Source organism: Eulemur rufifrons, chromosome 10 (genome assembly GCF_041146395.1).
Source record: "Eulemur rufifrons isolate Redbay chromosome 10, OSU_ERuf_1, whole genome shotgun sequence".
NCBI lineage: Eukaryota > Metazoa > Chordata > Mammalia > Primates > Lemuridae > Eulemur > Eulemur rufifrons.
In genome coordinates, this window is record NC_090992.1 from 7,986,446 (window position 1) to 8,010,359 (window position 23,914).

General features: G+C 56.7%; 2 protein-coding genes across 5 annotated transcripts in view; one reads left to right on the forward strand and one right to left on the reverse strand.

Moving 5' to 3' along the window:
- RNF14 (ring finger protein 14) overlaps window positions 1-23,914 on the forward strand; it is a 362,683-nt gene that overhangs the window by 251,995 nt on the left and 86,774 nt on the right. The gene's annotated exons all lie outside the window — the stretch shown is intronic.
- PCDH1 (protocadherin 1) lies at window positions 8-22,889 on the reverse strand. Of its 4 annotated transcripts, XM_069483797.1 has the most exons (6): window positions 22,707-22,889; window positions 15,120-15,158; window positions 13,731-14,593; window positions 8,453-10,648; window positions 3,046-3,265; window positions 8-874 (listed from the first exon to the last, which is right to left on the reverse strand). In XM_069483797.1, the coding sequence occupies exons 1-6, from the start codon at window positions 22,744-22,746 to the stop codon at window positions 480-482; spliced, it is 3,753 nt and encodes a 1,250-aa protein (XP_069339898.1). In that variant the 5' UTR covers window positions 22,747-22,889; the 3' UTR covers window positions 8-479. The 4 variants fall into 4 exon arrangements, with proteins under 4 accessions (XP_069339898.1, XP_069339899.1, XP_069339900.1 ...); XM_069483798.1 differs by lacking the exon at window positions 15,120-15,158; XM_069483799.1 differs by lacking the exons at window positions 8-874; window positions 3,046-3,265 and having other exon boundaries at window positions 7,804-10,648; window positions 22,707-22,887.

Below are 23,914 nucleotides of genomic sequence, written 5' to 3' on the forward strand. Positions count from 1 at the left end.
TGATGGTCAAGAGTTTCCTCTGGGAGTTCCCAGGGAGAGGGGCTCCCCAGTTCAGCCCTGCTTCAGGGCTAAAATTGGGCATGCTATCCCCGCCCTGGTCGGCCATGCGGGAAACAATGAGTTAAAAGTGTGCTGCCCACCCTTGACTCCACCGTCTGCCCAAATCCAGGGGGCACTCCCTGGAAGTCGAGGGAAGGGAGCCCAGTCACTGTGGAGGAGCCCTCCTGGGCATCAGCTGGGGGAGCCCCACAGAGGGGAAGAAGGAGCTCCCAGGGCTAGGCGATGGAGATGAGGGGAGAGGACCTGGACCCTGCGTGGGGTAAGGGTCAGCGTGGTCATGAGGCCAGTACTGCTCCACACTTGGGGCCCTGGCCAGGAAGTCCACACTGGAGGGGTCAAGAGTGGGGGCCCTGGAATGGGCCCATGTGGGAGCTGGCCGGCGGCGGGGGGACAGGGGTGGCCGCCGGCCAGGAGGGGGCTCACAGGTAGATCTCGCGCTTGGCCGTCTGGGCAGATGCCGGTGTGGCTGCGGGTGGGAAGTCCGAGGTCTGGGTCAAGGGGATTTCCTCCAAGGTGGCCGAGTCCTTGCAGGAATCATGGCTACTGTGGGAGAAGGCACTGTAGGAGGGCAGGAGGCGCACGGGGGCCGTTTTGGTGTTCCGGTCTTCCGGGGGGCTGGGGCTGCCGGCGCCCGCAGGCTCCTGCCCTCCTCGGTCCTGGTAAGGCACGAAGGTGGAGAGTTTGAGGGCGCTGTTCTTGGTCCGGCGGCTGGGAGATGACTGGCCAGGCATCCAGCACGTGTCGGAGTGGCCAAACTCGCTGCACTCCCGGGTACATGTGCCCGTCATGGCGACATCAGGCAAAGGGCGGAGATCTGCAGGACAGAGCAGGAGGGCTGGGGTCAGGCACGCAGCCCGGCAAGCTCCGCTCCACGGCCTCCTGCTGGCATCTGCACCCTGCCTCAGAACAGGGGTGCCCGCCCCTTCCTGCCCACTGAACTCACAGGCACACACACCCTCAAACAGACACACGCCCTCCACCATCCACCAGCCCACCAGTGCCCTCTTTCTCTCCCTCTGACACACACACAATCTATCCTTAAATAGACACATTCCTTCTAGCCTCACCCACCCTCCACTGCTCTTCTCGCACACCCACCAAATCTGCCCTCAGACAAGTGCACAAACGCGCACTCATCTCCACGCTCCATCATCTACCTCCAGACAGGCCGAAACATGCAAATCTACCCCCAGGGAGGGCTGAGGAAACCCCCACCCTCATTGGAGGACACAATCAGAATCTCTCTCTCTCTCACACACAGATAGGCACGGACACATAATCTACTACGCCGGGCACCTCTGCTCTCAGACAGAGATGGGCACCTATTTTCCTTCTGAACCCCATCGGGCTGCACATGCTCCCGGTTGTCCTAAACCCCCACCCCAACCCACCCCAGCATAGCAAGGCTTTGCTTCAAAGCTGTGGAGAAGGGATAGCTTCCGTGTGGGGTGTTCGCATAGAAGCACACACTCACACCCACAAGCACGCTCATGCAGCCCCTCCCCGCCTGGCTCTGGCCCCCTACACCAGCCACCACCCTTGGCCTTGCCCCGGCTCCCTGCCCAGAGCACCCACGGGAACAGGAGTTGGCCGCCTGACATCAGCAGTAGCCGGTGTGGTTGCTGGGCAGCGGGGGTCTCCATGGGAACGGCTAGACCATGAGCACTTCCTGTCACAGCTGCCCTGTTTTGCCCTCACTCAGGGACAGCACCAGGCAGTGACCCCCCCGCCCCTCAGGGACATGACTGAGCAGCACAGCCTGGGACAGGGGCTCCCCTGGCACTACCCACCCTGGCTTGGCCTCCTGCCAGTGCAAGGTGAGGAGGGGACAGCTCTGCTGTTAACCCTCAAAGTGCCAAGGCTCTTCAGCTCAGGGCAGAGTTGGGGGGCCCGACATGGCACGGAGCAGAGCATGGGTACTGGGTGGGCGGGGCTGGGTGCTGGGCCGAGTCCCACAGACCCCAGACCCCACAGCAGCTCCCACATACCTGGCACTCTGCCTCAGGGCCTGCTCCGGCCAGCTGGCTCTGCGCGGGCACAAAAAGGACGAGACGGGCATGAGATCACGCATGATGGGGCAGGGGTGGGGACAGAGGGCACTCTGAGACCTAGGCTGGGGAGTTAGACAACGGTCCTGTGCCTGAGGGATGGGGAGTGGAACTTTCCATCTTCTGGGAGGAGAGCAGGCTATGGAGGAGGGCGTGAGACCCAAGGACAGCTCCAAGTTAGAGTCTTTCCATCCCTAAGGCTCGTTCATTCACTCTGCCCCGCGGGCTGCCACGGGCACCTTCACACACACACACACACACACACACGTGCACAGCACACTACTGCACTCACACATTCCGACCGCGCACCTCCCCATCCGTTCCCGTGCCCACCTCTGCTCCCAGACCTCCCTCTGCCATCACCCTCCAAACCTCTCTCAGGCCTCTTCCTGCCCCTCGCCAGACCTCCCGCTGCTCTTCCTCGGCCAGACCTCCCACTCCTCTCCCCAGGAGATCATCATACCATGCTCTGAGCTGCCCACAGCATCCAGGGCCCACTGTCAATTCTCAAGGCCCGCCCACCCTGTTAGAGGACCACCATCTGCCTTCTCGAGGTTTCCTCGCTGTTAGCTGAGCCTTCTGGCCACCGTTGTCAGGGTCCCCTGTTCCCAGGGAGGCAGTGTAAACACAGTGCTGAACGCATAGAAACCTGGGTTTGAATCCCTCCCAGGTCTGTCACTTCCTAGATGTATGACTTTGGGCTAGTGACTTAACCTCTCTGAGCCTCAGTTTCCTCCACTAAAGTGGGCACAATAAAGTCCTCAGATCAGAGAGTGGTTGTGAGGATCAAACATACACCTGAAAGCACTGAGCACGGTGACTGCTACTGAACACACAACAAGAACTCAATAAATGAAGGATTTTTTTTAAGGTCTCGTCGATGTTCCCAGGCTTCTACTCATTCCCGGGGTGCCCTGATCGTGCTGAGGCTCCTCACCGTTCTCGGGGTGCTCCATCTCTCCTATGCTGCCGTCGGGGGTGGTGCGCTCATAGTGATCCTCAGGCAGGGCCAGGGGACCCAGCCGAGGCCCCGAGGATGACTTGCTGGATGGCGTCTCAGACTCCTCCAGGCCACTATCATAGTAACTGTGCTGGGATGGGTCCTGCAGCTCCTGGGCCTGGCTGGTGGCCGAGAAGGTGACACGGCGGTGAGGTAACTGCAGGGAGAGAGAGAGTCACTGCTGGCCAGCCAACCTGCCCCATAAGGCCCACCACCACATCAGGCCCCAGCCCCAGCCAAGCCTCCCCCAGGCCTCAACAGCAACCGAGAAGAGGCCCAGCCCCCAGCACAGCATAGTCCCCCAGAAAGCACAGGACTGCTCCTTAATTCTAGGACAGCTCTCAGTACAGCCAAGCCCACCCACTGAAAGTCCCAACACAGCGCAGGCCCCAGTGTTATTATAGCCCCCAGGCCACCCCAGTAACCCGGATCCAGTACAACCACTTGTTATAGCATAGCCCTTCTAGCTCTAGCCCAGCTTCCCAGTATCGGCACAGCCTCCCTTTAGTTTTAGAACAGCCCCTAATACAGTGTAGCACCCAGCACCAGAGTAGCACAATACCAGCCAACTCTCCTAATTCCAGCACAACCTCTACACCAGCACAGCCTCCAATTTCTAGCATAGCTTCCTAAAAGCAGTACAGACTCCTAACTCCCAAACAGCTCGCCAGTACCAGAACAGTCCCCTCAATTCCAAGCAGCACCCTCCAAACTCTAGCTTCTCACCTGTCTCACTGCTCTGTGATTCCCACTGCCTCCATCCAACGGAGGAGCCAACCTCTTCCTTGCCCTCTGCTCCCCATCCCTGGTCTGTAACGCTGTAGGCAGCTTCCGGACTCCCTGCCGAGGCCCATCCCACTTGGAAGCCCCCACTCCGACTTGATCCCCCTCCTGAGAGGCAGGAGAGTGGAAAAAGGAGGGAGAGGGGGAGGAGAGAGAGCCAGATAACAAACCGGGGCGCCTGGGGGAGGGGGCAGAGAACAATAGACACTCCTGTCCTCCAGACTGGGGAAACAGAATAGTAACTGCAGAGGTGAGGGCCCTGCGAGGAGCCTGGGCATGGGGGGAGGGCACGGCACCCATAGAGATTGGGAAAACTAGCCTCCAATGGCGACTCCTTCTAGGAAATAGGAAGGAGCTTCTGGGAGGGCTGCTGGCTTGGTGGAGCCAGACTTGGAGGCTTAGACTGAGGACGAGGGTCGGGAGAGTGGAACGGTGACAGGCTACTCCCAGCCAGCATCCCTGTCTGCCTGCCACAGGTTAACGATCGGCCCAGGAACCTGGCAAGCTCAGCTTGGCACTTGGCACAACCAGCCAGCCACCCAAACACCCACCTGGGACTGCCACTGGTTTTCTTGCCAACCAGAAATTAGGAGTTGTGGAGGGCGCAGCCCCAGGGCCCCTGGAGGCCAGGGTGAAAGCAGCCAAAGCCCAGGAACCTGCTGATGAGTCTCCAGGCTCCTTCCAAGTCTCCACGACGTTGGCAGTGCTTTGTCTTTACCCTCTAACCCCCCGGGCAGGTTATGAAGATGGCTGGGGGGAGGGGGTCCCAGGTCTGCAGACTCACCCTCCTGATAGCCCCGCACAATCTCCGTCCCACTCAAGGCAGCTGGGATGGAGGTGGCTGGCAGGACAAGGAGTTTCAGAGCTGTCAGGAAGGCAGCCCAGAACTGCTTCCCCACTTTGGCTCCCACCTCATCTTCAGGAATAGGCAACCCTTCCTGGGATCCATGTTGTGATCCAAAACACTGAAGGGTCTGGGTGATGACTGACAGGGTCCCCAAGATCGACCTGGACATTTGGGGCTGGGAGGCTATAAAGGAGCACATTCCACCAGGTGTTGGGTGAACAGGCTCCAGGGGGGTTCTGGGAGGCACAGGGCAGTGTGGCTGTCGGTGTTTCTCTTTCCAGTTCTTTCAAGACATTGGCCAGCATCCCTCCCTCCCTGCAGAACCCGCACCCAGTAATCGAGGGCTTCAGCCCTGCCTACTGAGCAAGTCACTTGGTCTCTTTTTCCAGGATTCTTTTCTGTAAAATGGAGGCTTGGGTTATATTCAACACTTAATGTTCCCTCTAATTCTAAGACTATCAAATCTTAAAGGCCAGATCCAAAATCTCTCCCAAACTCTAGTCCTGAAGTTCTAGACACTTGCTGATAATTTCCAGTTGGCTATCCCTACTGGCCCTTCAGATTCAGCACGTCTGAAACCAAATTCTTTTCCTTCAATTAGCTTCTGCATGGACAATGATGTCGTCACGATTCCATCATCCAGACTCAGAAGGCAGATGTCTATCTGGGAATCTTGGAAGCTCTCCCCTCATTCCCCATCCTACCTCAGATCCAATTTTCCCTTGAATTCTGGGGTCCTTTCTCCCTAAACTTAGCCAAATCCATCCATCTATCATCACCCCCATTGTCACCATCTTAGTCCAAACCTTAGAGGTTCAATCCTGTACTTTCAAGTCTAGCCCCTTTTAAATCCACCATACATTCCAGGAAACTTTCTAAAACTCAGTTTATCTAAAAAATTCATGAGCTTTCAGAGACTTCCATTTCCTCTTGAGGAACTTTTGGCAAGGCATCCACGTTCTCTACAACCTACAGTTCTTCCAGTGTCATCTCTCGGCGTTCTCTCACACCCTCCACTCCAGCCAGAATATTCCCCTTTCTGCCTTCTGCCTGCCTCCAACTTGGTCATGGTCACGCCTGCCCTAGGAGTTTGTTCACAGCGACTCCTGGTAGGGGGAACCTCCTGCCTAAATCCAGCTCATCATCCACAAGCTGGCTCAAGTTTCACATTCTCCTCCCAGAAGCCCACTCCCACGTCCTATGCAAGTCCCCATACTGTGCCCCTCAAGGAGGGGAGGAGCACTGTGCCCGAATAGAATCGGAAACCCCAAGAGGTAAACAAAATTTAACGGGTTCCCTCTTTCTTGCAGGGTTTTGCAGAGTCTTATAGTGAATCTCTTACTACCAAAACTAACTTAGTCAAGGAACTCCTTTTTTAAATAGCATAATGGATAATAGCTGACTTTGGAAATCAGATTTCCTGTGCTTTGTGTTTGAGCCTGGCTCCATCACTCACTAGTTTTCACTTCTGTAAAATGAGTATTAAAATGACCTTTATCACAAAGAGTTATGAGCACTGAATGAACTAATTCACATAAGAGCTCAGCATGGTGCCCTGCACCTAGTAAGGACTCAAAAAACGGAAGTGAGTAGTAGCAGAAGTGGCTTCATGGAACAAGTTGGGAAACGCTTCACTATAACACTTCTCACTCAAGACTCTCAATGCCTCGTTGTTTCCTTTGTGTGTCTCGTACAAGCAAGACCACGTTTTTCAGCAGAGTCTAGGATGCAATAGAAACTTGGCCTATGTGTGTTGATGACAACAGGTGGTGTGGTTTGGTTGTGTCGGAGTGTTGGGAGAAAGTATTCCATGTGGCTCCACGGATGGGTTGGGACGGATTAAGCCAAGTAAGGAACAATCCCCAGACTTAGGGAAAGAAAAAGAGATGAAGGCACTAGAGGAATAGGAGAGAGAAAGAAAGCAGGGGCATCAAGGACTGAAATGGAAGAGAAAGAATGAGCAGTCAGGAGTTGTTGGGGGTCACCCTACCGATGCTGGATTTATCCAGGAGACATGAGATGTTACTGGATCTCACTCCTCTAAGGACTCCAGGAGTTCTTACTCTGGGAGCACCCCCAGGACGTAGGGGAGTTTGTGGATGGAATCAGAGGAGAGAGCTGACGCCCTGGACCTCCCTGGAGTGTCTCAAGCCTCTTTAGTCACCATGGAGATAGGTTGCCTCTGGCCTCAGAGACTCCCCCAGGACCTGAGGCCCCTCACCCACACTTTAGCCTTCCTCCCCGCCAGGCACAATCCAGGGACAGGGCAGACCCAGGAGAGCAAGAAGTGAGAGACGAAGAGAGAGAGAGTGAGAGGAAGCAGCCCAGGGTGGCCAGAGCAAGGAGCTGAAGGAGCAGAGGGAGGTGGCATCACAGGCAGGAGGCAGAACTAGGAAGCCTCTGCCTAAACCCAGGGAGCCCTAAGACTGGGGTGCAGAACAGGTCAATGCCAGTAACTTGGGAATTCCCTTGCCTTCCCAGACCCCGCTCCCCGCAGCCCAGGCTGGTGATCGCAGTGGGGAGACACAGGGCAGGGCTTGCTAATTGCTGGGTGTTGAGTGGTGTTGGGATGAGGAGGCTGGGGAAGGGACTTGGGGGAAGATCTTGCCCCGAGGGAAGGTGGCGGGCATAATCAAGAGGTTCTCTGTCTTCACCAAGGTAGGCAGGGTGAACACCACCAGGTGCTCTGTCTGAGGTCTGTCGGATGTGACTCCACTGGGGCAGACTGGAAAAACCAAGTCTCAGACAGCAGTGCGGCTCCCCCTGCTCTTTCTCGGTGAAGAGTGTCATTCCTAGGGGGGGCCTCACAGCATGTGGTGAGGAGACACATTGTCAGACACCTCCATTTGAAGGCTGGCCAGAAGGGCACTTTCCCAGACATGGACGGGACGTGAGGATGGGGAGATGGCAAGCTAAGACAGGGTTGGGGTAGAGTGGGCAGGTCTAGGAAGTGGCAAGGGGCAAAGGGAAGGGAAGGGGAAATTGAGGTAGGACCTGAGGACCAAGGGCTGCTTCCAGTCTCTCTCGCTTCTTCTCTCAGTTCCAGGAAAATAAGAAACCAAAACTCCAAAAATAGAGAACTTTATTGTCAGGGACAAGTGTTTGGGGCTGGGAAAGTGCAAGTGGGGCCCAGCCCCAGGAGCCTGGTGGTGAGGAAGAGGTTAATCCACACATACATAGAAAGCACAAATGGGGAGGCCCCCCGCCCTGGCAGATTCCCACCTGGTTACCCACCAGGACCCCAGGCCTTCTGTTTCCCTTCTAGAGAAGCACCTATGGCTGGTCTCAGATAGAGACCTGCGTTTGGGACAGACTCCTTCCCTGCCTCCCTCCCCACTTCTGCTCACCCGCCCATCAGCCCCCACCCACAAGACCCAGCAGCTGGTGCAGTGTCCAGGGATTTAACAAGCCGCAGACCTCTCCCCAGTGGGGCGGGGCAAGGCAGGGAGGAGACCACAGAGCACACCCTCCCTTCATTTTCCCTCAGCCTAATCCCCATGCCTGGGTGAGGCAGCAGGGTCATTACCAAGGCCCCAGCATCCCGGCATCCGTGGCCCCGCCTCCCACTGCTGGCTCGGGCTGGCCCCCACACGGGCTGGTGAGTGTGGCAGGCCCAATACACCTGCTCCGTCACTCCCACACCTCGGTCCAGATGGCCCCATGGTAGGGATGGGGTGGGGGCCGGGGTGTGCTGAGCCGAAAGGGCTGGCCTACCTGCTTGCTGGGGTATTTGGGGGGGTTGGTGCGGTAGCTGTAGTCGGAGTACTGCTCAGAGCCCGTGGACGTGGTGTCCCCGGTGCCCACAAATGTGTTTGCAGGTGGCAGGTCCTGTACCACCTGGTGCTTCTTGGAGGCCGAGGGTGACTGGGGCTGCAGCTGGATGGAAGGCAGTGGGGAGTTAGAGCGGTAGTGGCGGCCCAGGTCAGGGCTGCCTGGTGGGTAGTTGAGGGGCAGGTGGATGCGGGGACTGTCCCCAGGGGCATCACTCATCAAGTTGAACTTGAGGGACTTCTGCAGCCCGGCCTCATCCTCATCCTCCACCGGCTTCACAGGCTTCGGGGATTTGCTCTTCTTGCCCTTGCTTTTGTTTCCCTTGGACGCTTTGCCGCTGGGCTTGGGGGCATACAGGTCCTTGGTCTCCTTCTTACCAGCCTGGTAGCCACTCTTGGCTTCCCGCTGCCGGCAGTAGCGCACCAGCACCGCCAGGGCAATGAGCAAGGCCACGGCCACCACACCGGCCACTACACCAAAGAGGATGTTGCCACGCTGCTTGGAGCGCTCGTATTCCGGGTCTCCAGCAATGTCAATATCCAGCGGCGTGTCCAGGCTGTGGCCCAGTAGGGTCTCCAGCAGTGTGCGGTTGGCCAGGGTCTCATTGACATAAAGGTGGACCAAGGCTGTGCCATAGCGTGGGGGCTTCCCTCGGTCACTGACCTTCACCACTAGGCGGTGTAGCCCGTGGTGGCGCCGCTCAATCTCCTTCTCCAGGGTGATGGCACCTGAATGTGATCCAATCTGGAAGAGTCCATAAGGGTTGCCACCAGTGATGCTGTAGGTCAGCTCAGCGTTGACACCAGAGTCAAAGTCCTCGGCTGTCACCTGGCTGACCGTCTCACCAAGACGTGTCTGGGGGGTCAGCAGCCGGTGGGAGGTGTTGGAGGGGGCAGTGATAAAGGGTGCATTGTCATTCTCATCCAGCACATTGATGGTGACGCCAACGTAAGCTGAGCGAGGTGGGACGCCACCATCCACTGCTTTCAGCTGGAAGGTGTAAGTGCTTTGGTGCTCTCGATCAAAGCTCAGGCTGGAGAGGATGGTGCCTGTGCCATTCTGGATAACAAAGTCACCATTGTCCTGCTCCACAGAGAGCTGTACCCGGGCATTCTCCCCCTTGTCTCCGTCAATGACAGTCACCATGCCCACTGGACTCAGTGCTGGCATGTTCTCCATCACTGAGAAGTTGTAGCCACTCAGCATAAATTTGGGGTCATTGTCATTGCAGTCCAGCACATTGACGAGGACAGTGGCTGTGCCCTGGAGGCTGGGGCTGCCCCGGTCAGCTGCCACCACCTTCAACTCGTAGCTGTCCCGCTGTTCCCGATCCAGGGATGTCTTCACCCGAATCTCTCCAGTCTCGGGTGAGATGGTAAAGAGGCCCTTGGCGGCTGGCTCAGGCTCCAGAGAGTAAACCAGCTCGGCATTGGAGCCGGAGTCAGCATCGCTGGCAGTGACCTCAGCGACCACTTCTCCAGGCTTGTTGTTTTCTGAGAAGGCAACCTCAGTGACGCTCTGAGTGAAGACAGGTGCGTTGTCATTGACATCCACCACCTGCACCTTGAGGGAGTTGGTGCTGGAGAGTGGGGGGTTGCCGGAGTCCACAGCCACAATCTCGATGGTGTAGTCTTTGACCTTCTCGTAGTCCAGTGGGGTGGTGGTCTGCAGGAAATACTTCTTCTTGCTGTCGCTGCCCGTCTCACTAGCCTGGCGTAGCTGGAAGGGCACGTCACCTGCCACCACACAGGTGACTGCTGCATTCTCTCCCTCGTCTCGATCAGATACCTGCACTAGGGCCACAGCTGTCTCCTCCGCTACATCCTCTGAGATGTTAGCCATCCCATCTTGATGAGTCACTAGCCCTATGCCCCGGATCTCAATGGTGGGGGCATTGTCATTCATGTCCTTCACAGTCACAACCACCTGGGCACGAGCACTCTTGGGGTTGGCACCTCGGTCCTTGGCAAGCACTGAGAAGCGCAGGGTGCTTAGGTCCTCACGGTCCACAGGGCCCTGGACAGTGATAAGTCCAGTGTTTCTGTCCAGTCGCAGAAGACGCCTCACAACTTCAGGCGCTTGATGGAACGTGTAGTCGATTTCTGCATTGGCACCTTGGTCCGAGTCATTGGCCTTCACCTATAGGGCAAGAGAGAACAATAAGAAGAACACGGATGGGTTAGCAAATTAAGGGGCACCTGTACTGCCAATGTTTTTTCCAACCAGTACGGTAGACACAACTAATCCAACATGGAACCCTTCCAAAAAGCCGCACAAGTACCGCCCTTTCCCAATTCCAGCACTCTGGCAGACATCAATAACCTATTTTCCTGAACAGCCCAGACGCAGCCTGCAAATCCTCAACAGTGCCACAGGCAACTACTAGAGACGGCACTGGGCAGAATTAAATTCTACCTGTCATTCCTGTACAAGTGCACACAAATATGGTGAGAGGATGAGGATCCAGCTAGCACCTAGGGAAGCCCTTCCATCCAGCTGAACTTGCCTCTAACCCTTCTGAAGGATGGAAAGGTGTGAGGCGCAGGGATGGTGTGTATGCACCTATGTATGTGTACAATATGCATCCATGCCCATGTGTAAGTGTATAATTGTGTGAGACTGTGTGATTACATGAGAAAGTGTATGTGTTTGCGCATGTGTGCGCGCGCATGCATGAGTAAAGAAAGACCCACATGCCCACCTGGGAGCCACAGGTGAGGGGATTTCTTTTGAAAGCAGCCAGGTAGGGATGTAGGTCAGAGGGAGTCTGCCAGGCCCGGCCCTGCCACTGCTCTGTCAAACCGGGGAAACCTGTTTCCGCAGCTCCTTCTCCTCCTGGCTGGTGCTGGCGAGGCACCAATGTGAGGAATCCGGCCTGAGCCTGCGGCCAGGAGGGAGGGGTTGGTGCAGGCCACAGAGCCTGCTGGCAGCAGGCTGGGCTCCCAGCACCAAACAATGAACTGTCTGTCCCTTTGCAGTGGGCACGCCCTCCCACGCCAACTCCAACTCGCACTCGCCCGACTCTGTACAAACACGGTGGTAATGGGGCCACAGGAACCAGGTGGAAATGGCCATGAGGTCCCACCAGGGAGAGAGAGACATGAGGACTAGAGCTGAGTCCCAGCCAGGCAGAATGTGATGGCTGTGGGGGGAGACAGGAGAATAGGCATAACCTGGCAGAGTCGCTGGGGAGAAATACAGAAGAGTTCTGGGTTCAAATCCCAGTTCTATCACTTCCCAAAGTAACTGTATGACTGGCCTTAGGCCAATTATTTAACCTCCCCAAGCCTCGGTCTACAAATGTGTAAAATGGGGATAAGAAGAGAACCTATTTCACAGGTTTGAGGTGAGGAATAAATGGGATAATACATGAAAAAATGCCTAACACTTCCTGGCACATGGAAAGTGCTCCCTAAATAACATTTATTTCTCTTTTTGTCCATCTACCTGTCTGTCCTATCTGCCCATCTCTGAAAAATCAGTGCTAACACAGTGCTGGGCACTGCACCTAGTGGGGCCTCAAGCCACTGTGAGTCCTTTCTCCTACCCCTTGGGAAGGGGAACCCCAACTATACTCGACAGGGCTTCTTCTACAGAGGAGACTACTGGGCGGGGGTGGGGGGGTTCCCTAGCCGCCCTGGTCTCTGCTCGCATCTGTGAGTGCCAAACCCCATAGCTTCTCCCCACTCCAGCCTGGCTGTCAACAACTTTGGGATGAGGATCCCCCTACCTCCCTGTCTCTAGATTGGTCACCCCGCTTCTTATCTGCCTCTTGCCATCTTATCTCCTTGTCTACCTCCCTATGACTCTTGGCTTCTGTCTGTCCCCCGTCCTCCCTTAGTTCTGATTCTTCCTCTTTCCCACGGCCTGTTCTCTCCCATCCTCTCTTTTCAACTTTGTCGACCTCTCAGCCTACTCTCTGCCACAATCTCCGGCTTCTCCCTGGGGGTGGTGAAGCTGGCCCTGAAGCCAGGCTATTGGATGCGGCAAAGGTGGGCTCTGAAGCCATCAGCTGTGTGACATCAGGCACGTTTCCTAATCTCTATGGGCTCAGTTTCCATCTGTAAAATGGGGATAATGCTTACCTTGTACTGTAGAGATTAAATGACACAATACACACAGTGCATTTAGAACAGTGCCTGGCACCTAGGCTATTATTACTTGTCATCCTGACTGTCTGTCTCCCTTTTGGTTCCCACTCTATCTTTTCCAGGTTCCAGTCCACCAGCTGAAAATACCGGCTAAAATAAAGGCCGAAACTCCCACCCATCCCCCACTTTGGCTTGAGGACCCAGGATGGAGGGCTCCCCAAGGGTTTCCCAGGATGGGTAACGGTGTCCAAGGCAGGGTGAGCCTTTCTTAGCTCCCTCACATCAAAGACAGAGGCAGCTTCAGCCCATGGGGAAGGAGAAAGGAGCTGGGGCTGGCAGGAGGCCAGGGGTGAGATGACAGCGGGAGATACACCCACCTGTCTGCAAGGACGCTTTCTTTGCTCCCTCCCAGGCCCCAGCCCCACCAAGCTGTCCAGCCCCTGGGGCAGTTCCCATGGAGAGGGGTGCTGAGAACTTCAACAGAGGCAACTGACCCCCCACTGTGCCAAGCACCCCACGCCCACGGGCGCTCCATACCTAGGGGCGCTCCATACCTAGGGGTAGCGGCAGGTATACAGACACCCAGCACAGCACAGTTTTTCAGAACTCTGAGGACCCATCTGGTTAAAATGATCTCATTTGACTTTGCCAGGGAGGGGCAAAGTGAGGCTATGTCCTCCAGCTTCAGGAAAACCTCATCTGGCTATAGGGAAACCGAGCCTGGTTGGAAAGACATTCTCATCTCAGGAGAGATTTTACCCGGATAAACGGTGATTCCTTTGTTCCAACTCAGCTCATCTGTCTGGGGAATAAGGATCTCATTCGACTAGGGAGAAAGTTTCACTTCTCAGAGTTTCCCCAATTTGAGTCTGCCTTGGGGGTGGGGGAACGACTGTTCCTATGCTATATCACTATCACCTAAGTAGCTTGATAAAGGAAAGTAATATCACCTGTTGAGGTAGGGAAGGGGGGTTTTGTGGGAAGGTCTCTCCTGACTGAGGCTGGGGAGAAGGGGTCTCCCAAAGTATTCTGGTAGTGTTCCCCCTAAAGTGAAGGAAACGCTCACCAAGTTGGGGTGGACTCCCATTTCTAAAGGCTGGTCTAACAGTTAGACGGAGGGGGCGTCTCACCTGGATAACCGAGTGGCCTATAGGGCTATTTTCAGAGAGTTCAGCCTCATAGGAGGGCTGCTCGAACTTGGGGGCGTTGTCATTGGTGTCAAGCACGGTGACACGCAGCAGGGCACTGCTGGCACGTGGGGGGCTGCCACCATCCTGCACCTTGATGGTGAGATCATAGGAGTCCCAGCGCTCACGGTCCAGGTTGCCCATCACAATGAGCTGTGGCTGCTTTTCCTCCTGGTCCTCTGCCACCTGCAGCCCAAATAGCTCCTGGGCCTCAGGCCCGGCCTGCAGATCATAGGATGCCACGCCGTTGGGGCCGGCATCGCGGTCTGAAGCCAGCGGGATGGGGAAGAGTGAGCCGATGTTGGTGTTCTCGGGGATGGCCAGAGTGATGACCGGTGAGGCGAAGTTGGGCGTGTTGTCGTTGATGTCCTGTACTTCTATCTGGCCCTCTAGCAGCCGGGGGCTGCCATTCTGCACGAGGTCTGTGATAGACACCTCAAACTCCAGGATGCAGGGCTCACCAGGGAGCTGGTTCTGGCATTCACGGAGCCCCTCGCGGTCGATGGAAGTCTCAGTGGTGAAAATGTCACCTGTCTTGCCATCCACTCGAAGGTACGGGGCACCTACCTCTAGTTTGTACAGGTGGCCCACGTCTGGAAAACCATAGTCAGCCGCGAGGCTCCCAATGAGGGTGTTGGGTGGCTGTTCCTCCGGCACCTTGTACACTACCCGAGTGGCGTGGCCTGGGGATGGAGCCAGCAGGAGCAGCAGTGCCAGCAGCAAGGGGGGCAGCAGCAACCGTTGTCCCCCAGGGCCCGGGCTGGGCCTCAGGGGCCCCATCCTGGCAGGCCCCAGAATCAGGAGGGCTGCAAGGGGAAGAGGCAAAACAGAGGCTGTCAGCTGGGCAGAGGAACCTGGCCCGGGGGGCTGCCGAGAGCCAGCCCCTACCCTCCCTCCCACCCTCATACACTACTCTCCACAAGGAGAGTCAGTCCCAGCACAGAACCCTGATTCCAGAGCCCAGAGCCCAGAACTCTGAGTCTCACCCACGGCGGGTGCAGCAGCTGTGTCTGCCCCAGCTGGAGGAGCCGGTAAGAGGCCCGGCAGGTCTAGAGCAGCTCCCGCCCATGGAACGCCCTTACCTACCTGACGCTCCTCGGCCGTGCCTGGCCCGCCCGCTGCCCTCCTTCCTTCTTTTCCTCCCTGCTCTCTGCTCTGTGCTTTGCCCAATACCTCCTTCTCACCAGCATCCTGCCTTAGTCACCCATGGTAATTACCCTGATACTGAGATAGGGAGAGAGAGCAAGTGCAAGAGTGAGGCCTCAAGCACCCCCCCAAGTGGAGTACCCCTCCCCACACACATGGTAGAAAAGAGACACAGGTACCCCTTACCTGCCCCACGCCCTGGGACCATTACTGCATTCAGGTTGGCTGGAGGGAGAGGGGAAGACGTCTCATTTCTCTCCATTCTCAGATGCTAAGCCAGTGCACGTATATAAGGTATGACATCTCAAATCCCCTTTTTCTGACAATAATCACCCCAAGTGCCCAATGTTCTCCACCCCCATAAAAGGCCAGCTTGAGCTGGGCAAGGCCTGTGAAAATGGTTAGGGTTGAGAAATAGGTTTTAGTCCTCCCGACTTCCCCTCAGTGCGCGTGCCCCAGAGCACACGGGCACACACATGCCTAGTTCCCCGGGCTCCCCTCCGCTCCCCACTGCTGCCAGGGGCAGGTGTGTGGAAGGAGCCAGTAGAGGTCAAAATTGGGGTCAGAACTGTGGTCAGGGCTGACTGGCCCTGGAATTGGCACTGGGAGCTGCCCTGGCCTGTCTTTAGCAACTGGGAGCCCAGCAGGTCTAACTGGGACAGAGCTGCCGATGACACCACCAGCCTTTCCCTGCCCACTGCCCCCACCCCCACCCCTTCACACACCCTCTGGTCTCTAGATGAACATCTGGCTCTTATTTGGTTTCTATCCCCACATATTATCCAGCCCTTTACACCTGGCCCCTCCCCCTCCCTAACTGGTTCAGTCCCACCTCACCCCTGCCTCTCCCTGCCCACTCTCAGATCCTTCCGGTTAGAGCTCTGCACGCCCTAGCCACCCACAGCTGCACCCCCATCACCACAATAACCCACTTCTTCCACCCATCTCCCTGGCTTTGGGGCTGTGCATTTGCAGATTCCAGCCATACCTGCCTGCTTCTGTACCAGTTTTGACTGTCCTCCTCCTTCAACAAAACCATGGCCAGCCCCTCCTCTGTTCACACCCAAAGTCTCTGGCCTAGCATTTTCCGCAGAGGGCTCTGGTTCAGTCTCCTTTCCCCACTTCCCCACTTAGTACACACACCTGGAATACCCACCCCAGGCCCTGCCGCCAACTACATCCATCCCACTGAAGCAGGCTCTGGCCCCCAGGAAGCCTTCCCAGGCCTCCTCAACCCACGGTGACCTCTCCTTCCTCCAACTCACAGCCACTTATTGTCTGCTCCAATCCCGAGGCAATGAATCACTGGGCTGCCTGGGACACCGCCCACTGGCATTGTTCAACTCCAGTACTGTGCACCTATTCCTGTGTCCTCATCTCTCCAGGCAGATGCCAAGCATCCTGGAGGAAGGGGCAGGTCTCTGTACGCTCACTCATCCCCTGGTCCCACTGATGCACCTTCACAAAGCTGGGTGCACTGTAGGTACTCACGCATGCATTCAACAAATGTTTCCTGGGTACTTACAAAGTACCAGGAAATGTCCTGGGCACTGAGACACAGCAGTAAACAGAGTGGCCCAGTCTGCCATGACAATGGTACTATTGCAGTGATTATTTGTCAATTTTTTGGTTACTTCTCTGTACCCATCTGGCACATGTAAGGCAGCAGGGTGGAGAAGAGTAAGGGCTGTGGCATCAGACAATTTGAGGCAAACCCCAGCCGCCCACCTCCTGGCTGCATGACTTAGAGCAAATGATTTAGAGCCTCAGTTTCTTCATCTGTAAAATGGGAATAATACTACCTATTTCCTAGGAGGTTTGAGATGATGTGGGCTAAATGCCTAGGACAATGTATTTAACAAATGAATGGTCTCTCAAAGCACCTATATACCTGTTTGGAAAATTTGTTGTCTTTCCTAAAAGACTCTGAACAGAGAGTGGGAGAGCTTCTACTTTGTTTACTCCATCCTCGGGGCCTAGCTCTGGACCTGGACCTGGCACACAGTAGGTACTCAAAAAGTAGGCCTTAAATGACTTATTATTTTAGCACCCTGGATGGAGCCCATCCTGGCACTTGCTGTGTGGCCATTGCTTGTTGACTTGCTTACTGCCTGATTTCCCTACTCCACTCAGAACCTGCTGGGGTAAAATTTAAGCCTTCTCTCTTTAGGGCACATAGTAGATGCTCAGCAAATGCTCACTGAATGCACAGACTCCTTACACAAGTCAGGACAAGTCAAACACTTCCCCTCCTTCGAGTAGCCTTCCCTAAGCCCAGGCCCCTCCCTGGTCACTCCTAGGCACTAAAGTGTGTGAGGCCGTTATCAGATTAGTATGCATGTTTGTTCCCAGCTGCAATGTTAATGTTAAAGGAAGTAGGAATTTATCTGATATTCCATCTGGATCCACCTTCCAGCCGCCTGCCCTCTACCTGCATAGACCTGGCACAGGGCTCACCTTACCATTTCAACCCAAACACATCTCCAGAGGACTGTCACCAAAGAACTTCATCCCCTTCTGGGCACTGTATTCTGCTGCCACTTTCCTCCGCACACATACCATGGGATTCTCTGCGTAAGTCTTGGCAGGTTAGGGGTTATGTAGGAAGTCCACTGGAGTCACCCTAAACCTGACCAAGAGGAGGAATGAGGCAGTGACTGCTGGCCTCTTATTCTGTCCACACCAAGGATATGTAACCTTTTGGGGTCATATCCCCTTAAGAATTTTATGAAACCAAGACACAGATTTTTCCAAGAAACATGATTGTTCACGAATTTTGGTGGCAAATTCAGAGATCCGTGGTCTGGCAGAGTCAGGGTGACTGATTTGTGGCTGCTCCAAGAGCTACAGATTAAGCTCCCACCTAAAGGGCTTCCTTCCTCATCTCAGAGTCACAACCTGAGGCTCTCACCGTTCGGACCTCCCAGGCAGCACAAGCACAGCTTGCCTGTGAGACTACGCGCTCCACACACACACATTCTCTCACCCTTAGAAGATCCCCTACCTTCAGCCAGCATAAGAGTCAGGAAAAGACTGTAGTATCTAGCTTCTGAATTGGAAAGAAGAGAACCAAGAAGTAACGTCCAGGTATGGGATGGTGGGGGGAGGAAGAGCATGGGGAAAATGAGGCTGGCGGAAATGTTACCGAGAGTGGGGGCAATCGTTGAACAGGGTTAAGGCTCTCAAAGCATCTGTCGAGTTCCTTCAAAATGAAAATTATCAGGCCCTACCCTTAGGAATTTTGATTCCAGAGGTAGGACCTAAAGAAACCCCCAGGCAATTGTGATGCAATGGTCCAGACCTTTTGAGAACAATTTCTAGGTCCACAGAGTTAAGAAAGAGCCCGAGGTCCTGTAAACTCTATTATCATCACCTTCACCATCATCGCCCATCACTATCATCATCTCAGCAAAGACTCACTAATATTTTACTAAGTGCTAAGTGTTTTACACACATGATCTCATTTGATCTTCCTAACCTTCTGAAATGGGTATTATTTATTATTATACCCCTCCCAATATTACAGATGATCAAACTGGGGTTTAGCAAGAATAAATTAATTGTCTTAGGTCATAGAAGTAGTACAAGGAAGAGCCAGGATTTGTGAAATAAGAATGCCTCTTTGCATCCCAGAGTCTGGGGGAAAGGTTGGTTGGGGGGAGGGAACTGAAATCCCTGAGGCTGGAACTTGTTTGTTATGTACCCCTACACACACACACACACACACACACACTCCCCATTCCTGGACTGCCACCCTGTGTGGCAAGAAGGGAAAGGGAAAGAAGGGGCCTAGGGTTCAAGGACTGAAAGCCCAGGCTTCCCAGGCTGTCACTGCTTACCCAGAGGTCTCAGGGATGCAGGGAGAGTTAGAGCAGCCTGGAAGCAGGAGCGGCAGTGAGGCTGCTGCTCCTCACACTGCTGCTCCTCACCCCGGCCTCCACCATCTCTGAACTTTGTCCCCAGCAGTTGGGTACGGGGAGTCATTAGTCCTAGACGGCAGCCTTTGAAGCATTTAGTGCCTTATCTGCCCTTCCCCAGGCACTGGCTGCCATCCTAGGCAAAGGTGCCCCACCTCCACCCAGTGATATGGGCACTCAGAGAAGCCAGAGCCTCAGAAGGGACAGGCACAGGGACCCATCTCCCTTAGGCCTAAGGAGCAGAAGAGCCATGAGGGGTATAGCAGTGAGGGATGAGGGGACAGAGTCCAGGAAAAGCCAAGAGAAACACCATCTGTGTCAACATTTGGGAAGAGACAAGGACAGAGGTGAGGATTCGCCTGGAACCTTCATTTACAGCCCACCTCAGGGACCAAGGTCCACTTCTTGCTGAAAGCTGTGGCCAGAGAAAAAACACACAGAGGCAGCCATCACTGTCCCAGTGACCAGGTCAGTTCTGACCCCCTACCCTCTCCCCAGCACTGTTACACAACAGCCACTGTGGCAGGCACAAAACACCAAGGGACAAAGGGACTGTCTGGGAGGGGAGGGTAAGCAAGTGGGGCTGTGTGGGGTGGAGCTGTACAGAGGCCTCCCACAGTGAGCAAATGCACAGACCTCAGCTCTTCCTGCCTCTCCTACAACCCTCTATTGGCCTCTGCAGGGTTTCTGGGCATCTCTGTTCTTCAGTCAGATTGTTGGGGTTCGAAACCTCGATCCACTATTTCCTAGCTGTGTGACCTTAGCCAAGTGAATTTACTTTTCTGAACCTGTTTCCGTACTGTGAAATGGAAATAATGAATCCTGCCTCTTGAAATGATTTGGGAGGATTAAATGAGATCTGCTGCATGGAAGGTCTATTATAGCATAAAAGACAGATTTTTTTTTTTAAGTCTTCCAATCACCGAATAGAACATTTTATTTCCAGCATCAGGCACTTAGTAGGTGCTCCTTGGTTCAATGAATAAATGAGCTAATCCCTTGCCAGCTGGCAAGTCCTGTGATGACAAAGATGGTACGTATCTTACTACAGCATCCTCACCACCCACCACTGGCCCTGGCAGACAGGAGGTGCTCAGCGCATTGTAGAACAGGACATCCCTCTTCACCAACTATCCTGGCTCATGGCAAGGGCGGCCCTCACCCTGTATTAGAAGGTCTCCTCCTTTCTCCCACCCGTCCCCCACCATTGGAGGCCCTCTCCTGGCCCTGCTACCGAATTCTTCCCAACAGTTAGCTCACCACTCACTCTCGGCCAACTCCCCTGCAGGATTAGCCACAGTGGCAGCCCGGATGCTAGAGGGACCCCAGACCAGCAAGACACCCTCTTCCAGCTGAAGTTCCTTCTGAAATTGGGAATGGGGGGAACCGGGGTAAACTAAACACAGCCAGAACTGAATCCAGACCTGCTCCCCTACGTGCCACACCGCCTCAGCACACCTCTGGAGGCCCCTTGTCATCCCTGTCCCCAGAATTCCAACCCGAGCCCTAGGCTAGTTGCAACCCACCCCCACCCCCAAGTCAAGAAACTAACACCCACCCGCTGCCACACACATCCAGGCCTCCGAGTTGTCACAAATACCTTCTGGGTGGTCCCCTTCGGGCTGCTCCCGAGGGTTGACCCAGAGCAGGTGCTGGAAGGCTCCCTGCGTCTTCCCACACGAAGTCCTGGACTCTGCGGGCCCGAGCAGCCCCCAGTCGGCACCGCCTTGGTCAGCGGGCGCTATCAGCACACACCCAGCGCGCGGAGCGTCTCCTCCCAGAGGACGCCGAGTATGTGGGGGGGGGGGGGTGAGGAGACGGCGGCAGCTCCTTGGGCTCGGGCAGCCCCACCCCCACCCCGGCGGCGCCTGGCCTCCAGGAGCCCCAGGCAAGGCGAGGGCGCGGCGCGGTGAGAACGCGCCTCGGCCAGCGGGCCACTTGCGGCCCCCGCCCCCAGGCCGCCGCGGGGAATCCCTCCTCCTCTACATCTCCGGCCACAGCCTAGGGTCCCCCGCACGCCGGCGCCGCGCAGAGGCGCGCAGCGGGCGCCGGGAGGGGGCGGGGAGGAAGCCGGCGCCGGAATCACAAAGCCGCGAGCCAGGCCAGGCGGGGACATTCTCTTAAAACCGACCCTCTCCAGGCAGGCGAAAGGGGTCTTTGCCCCAGGCTCAATCCTTTAAGGCCTCAGCGCCGCCCCCAATCTTTCCAGTCAGAAGGAATGGTCGCGGACCACTGCTGGGGAAACTGAGGCCAGAAGTCTGTGCAACGGAGGGGAGCTGGGGGGGAAGGGGTCCGAGACCATCTGGCCTGCAATTTTGCTCCAGCATGTGCCGCGATCTCCCTTCTGGCCCCAGGGCCCAGCCCGAGAACGCAACTGGCCAGCAGCGGGAACCCGACGGAGGGGCGCCCAGGTGTGGGACGGACCCAGGTGTGCGGGACCCAGGTGTGCTGGGGACCCAGGTGGCGCGCAGAACTCAGTCAAGTGGCCCGAAGAGGGTCGCGATCACCGCCCCAGGCTTGCAACCTCAGCAAAAGAACCTAAGGCCCTGGAACCCCGGGGACGCGGGATGGCAGGGCCAGCCAGGTCCAGCTAGTTCCCGGAATACCGGCCGGTCCGGCCCGTGAGTGGGGGTTGGGGAGGCGCTGGCAGGGAAGCCGGCTGGCCCGCCCCAGGGCTCCTGGTGTGCTGAAATTTACAATAACAATGTCGCGATTTAGGTGAAGGAGCTCAAGGGGCTCTCAGGGCGACCCCAGAGGGGTCTCCAGACAGAATCTGGCCTTCGAGTAAGAGGAAAAGAATGTGTGTATGCGCTGCAGGGTGTAATGTGACACTGTTCGTGTAAGGTGTGTGTGTCACCCAGTGTTAAGATGTGTGAAGCAGTGGATTCTGTGTTTGTGACCGTGAGGCGCTGCTGTAGGTGCCACTTAGTGTGTTAGGGTGTGTGCTGTCAAGACGTGTGCTGAGACACTAGGTTGTGTGTTTGTGTGGGTGCAGTGGGGGGGGGGGGTGCAAGGAAACCTGTGCTGTGTACCTGTGTGCCGGCCAAGGCATGGGTAACATAATTTATGTTAGGGTGTGTTCCTTAAAGAAATATGTATGTGTGGGGGGGTGTCATGTTTTGAGTGTTCGTCTAGCGAACTGGATCGTGACACTCGTACCTGAGGGAACGAGATTGTGTTTGTGTATCCACGTCGCCGAGTATCACACCCGGTTGTGTTGTTGCTCTGTATGGCCACGGGTTGTGTGTCCGTGCTGCTGATCGTGCAGACGCTGAAGCGGATTCTGAGCTGGTGACGGTACCCCAGTGGGCGCTGGTGTGCCGGAGGTATGTCTGTGTGCACATATGTACGGATGTATGTATACGTGTATATATATGTCCCTGGTCCGGGCCTCCGGGTTCCCGCGGGGAGCTGGAAGCGCCTGAGTGAGCCGAGCTGGTCGTCCAACAAGTGTGTGTGTGTTGTGACTAAGGGTCCTTGCTTGCTTCATCCTCGGGGAGCCCCCCACCAAACTGGGTGCTGCGCGCTTCCCCAAAACCATCCTCCATGCCGCGCGCTCCTGGAGTCTCCTTATCCCCGTCGCTCCAGGCGCGCCCGGGTGCGGGACGCGGGGGCTGGGGTCCTGCTCAGCACCCCCTCCCCTTTTTCTGCTTCTCTCCGCGGACCTTGGAGGCCAGGGTGCCCCGATCGAAACCCCCACTCCGTGCCCCCAGCCGCCCCCACTTCAGCCCCCGCGCTGAGCACAGGCTGGGCCCCCGCGGCCTCGCTCCGCTGAGCGCCCCTCCCTCAGCTCCCGCCGGCCATGGCCGCTTCGGGCCCCGAGCCGCTGCCACCTCCACCATCGCCGGATCCTTACCCGCCTCGGGGCAGCGCCGGCCGCCCGCCCGGTTGTCCATGAGCCGCCGCCGGCCCCGGCCCGGGCTGCGGCTCGGCACGGCTGGGGCTGGCGCTGCGGTTCGGGCTCCGGCTCAGGCTGGCTCTGGGCGCAGCAGCCCAGCGGCTTTGCGTCCGCGCCGCGCTCCCGCTCCCCGAGTGTGTGAGGCGGCGGCGGCGGCAGCGGCGGCGGAGCCAGCAGCGAGCAGAGCGCACAGCCCGGCCCGCCCCCTCCCTCCCCCCTCCCTCCTGGCCCGCCCGCCTCCCCGCCCCCCCTCCGGCCGGGAGGTGGAGCTCCGGACCGCTCTGGTCCCGCTGGGAGGGGACCCGGAGCACCGCTACCCAAAGCCGGGACCCCCTCCTTTGCCATCTCCCCACTACCTGAGACCTGGATACACAGGCCGACCCCTCCTCTGCTCTTCACCTTGCGCTTATCCCACCCAAGCCTCTATCTAGGACCCCTCCTGAATTCCCCTCCTTACCCTACTCAGACACCTGTCCTCCACTCTGCCCCCTGGGAAATCGAGGCAGGGGAAGTGACTCCTCCATTGCCTTCTTCCCTGGGCACCTGCTCCTTCACGTTCACCCTCGTCTCGCCCAGACCCCCAGATCACCCCGTGTGGCCCTCCCTTCCCACTGCGCTCCGGGGAAGTCCACCCCTCCCCCTCTGGCCGAAGCCGCAGAGCGGTCAGCTTCGGTGGCCGCAGCAAGCCGTGGGGGTGGGGCTCTGGAGGGGACCGTGGGAGGGGGAGGGTAATGGGACCTGGGAGCTCTAGAGTGAGGATGGAGGAAATATACAAGTGTGAGGATGAACTGATGCGCCTGAGCTCAGGTTATTCGAGGGTCCCCCAATTACCTGCCCTCAGGGCGACATAGTCCCCTGTGGCCACACGCCTTACCAGTGACACATACACATTCACACAGAGTCACACGGGTCCCTGCCCCGCAGGGCCGCGCAGTGTCACGGCCTGTGTCATACGCCCTCTCAGCGCTACACGCTCCCTGTCACACTCACACTCACCGAATCACACACGGTGTCACACGCAGTGTCTCACGCACTCCAATACTCGGTTTCTCCCATTCAGGTCCGGCTCTCTGGCGCCACCTTGAGGTCTCTGAGCAGCTTGGGAACTCCCTCCCCTGCGTTCAGGGTTTGGTACCCGACTGCCAAGTGCCCCAGTTCAATAGGAC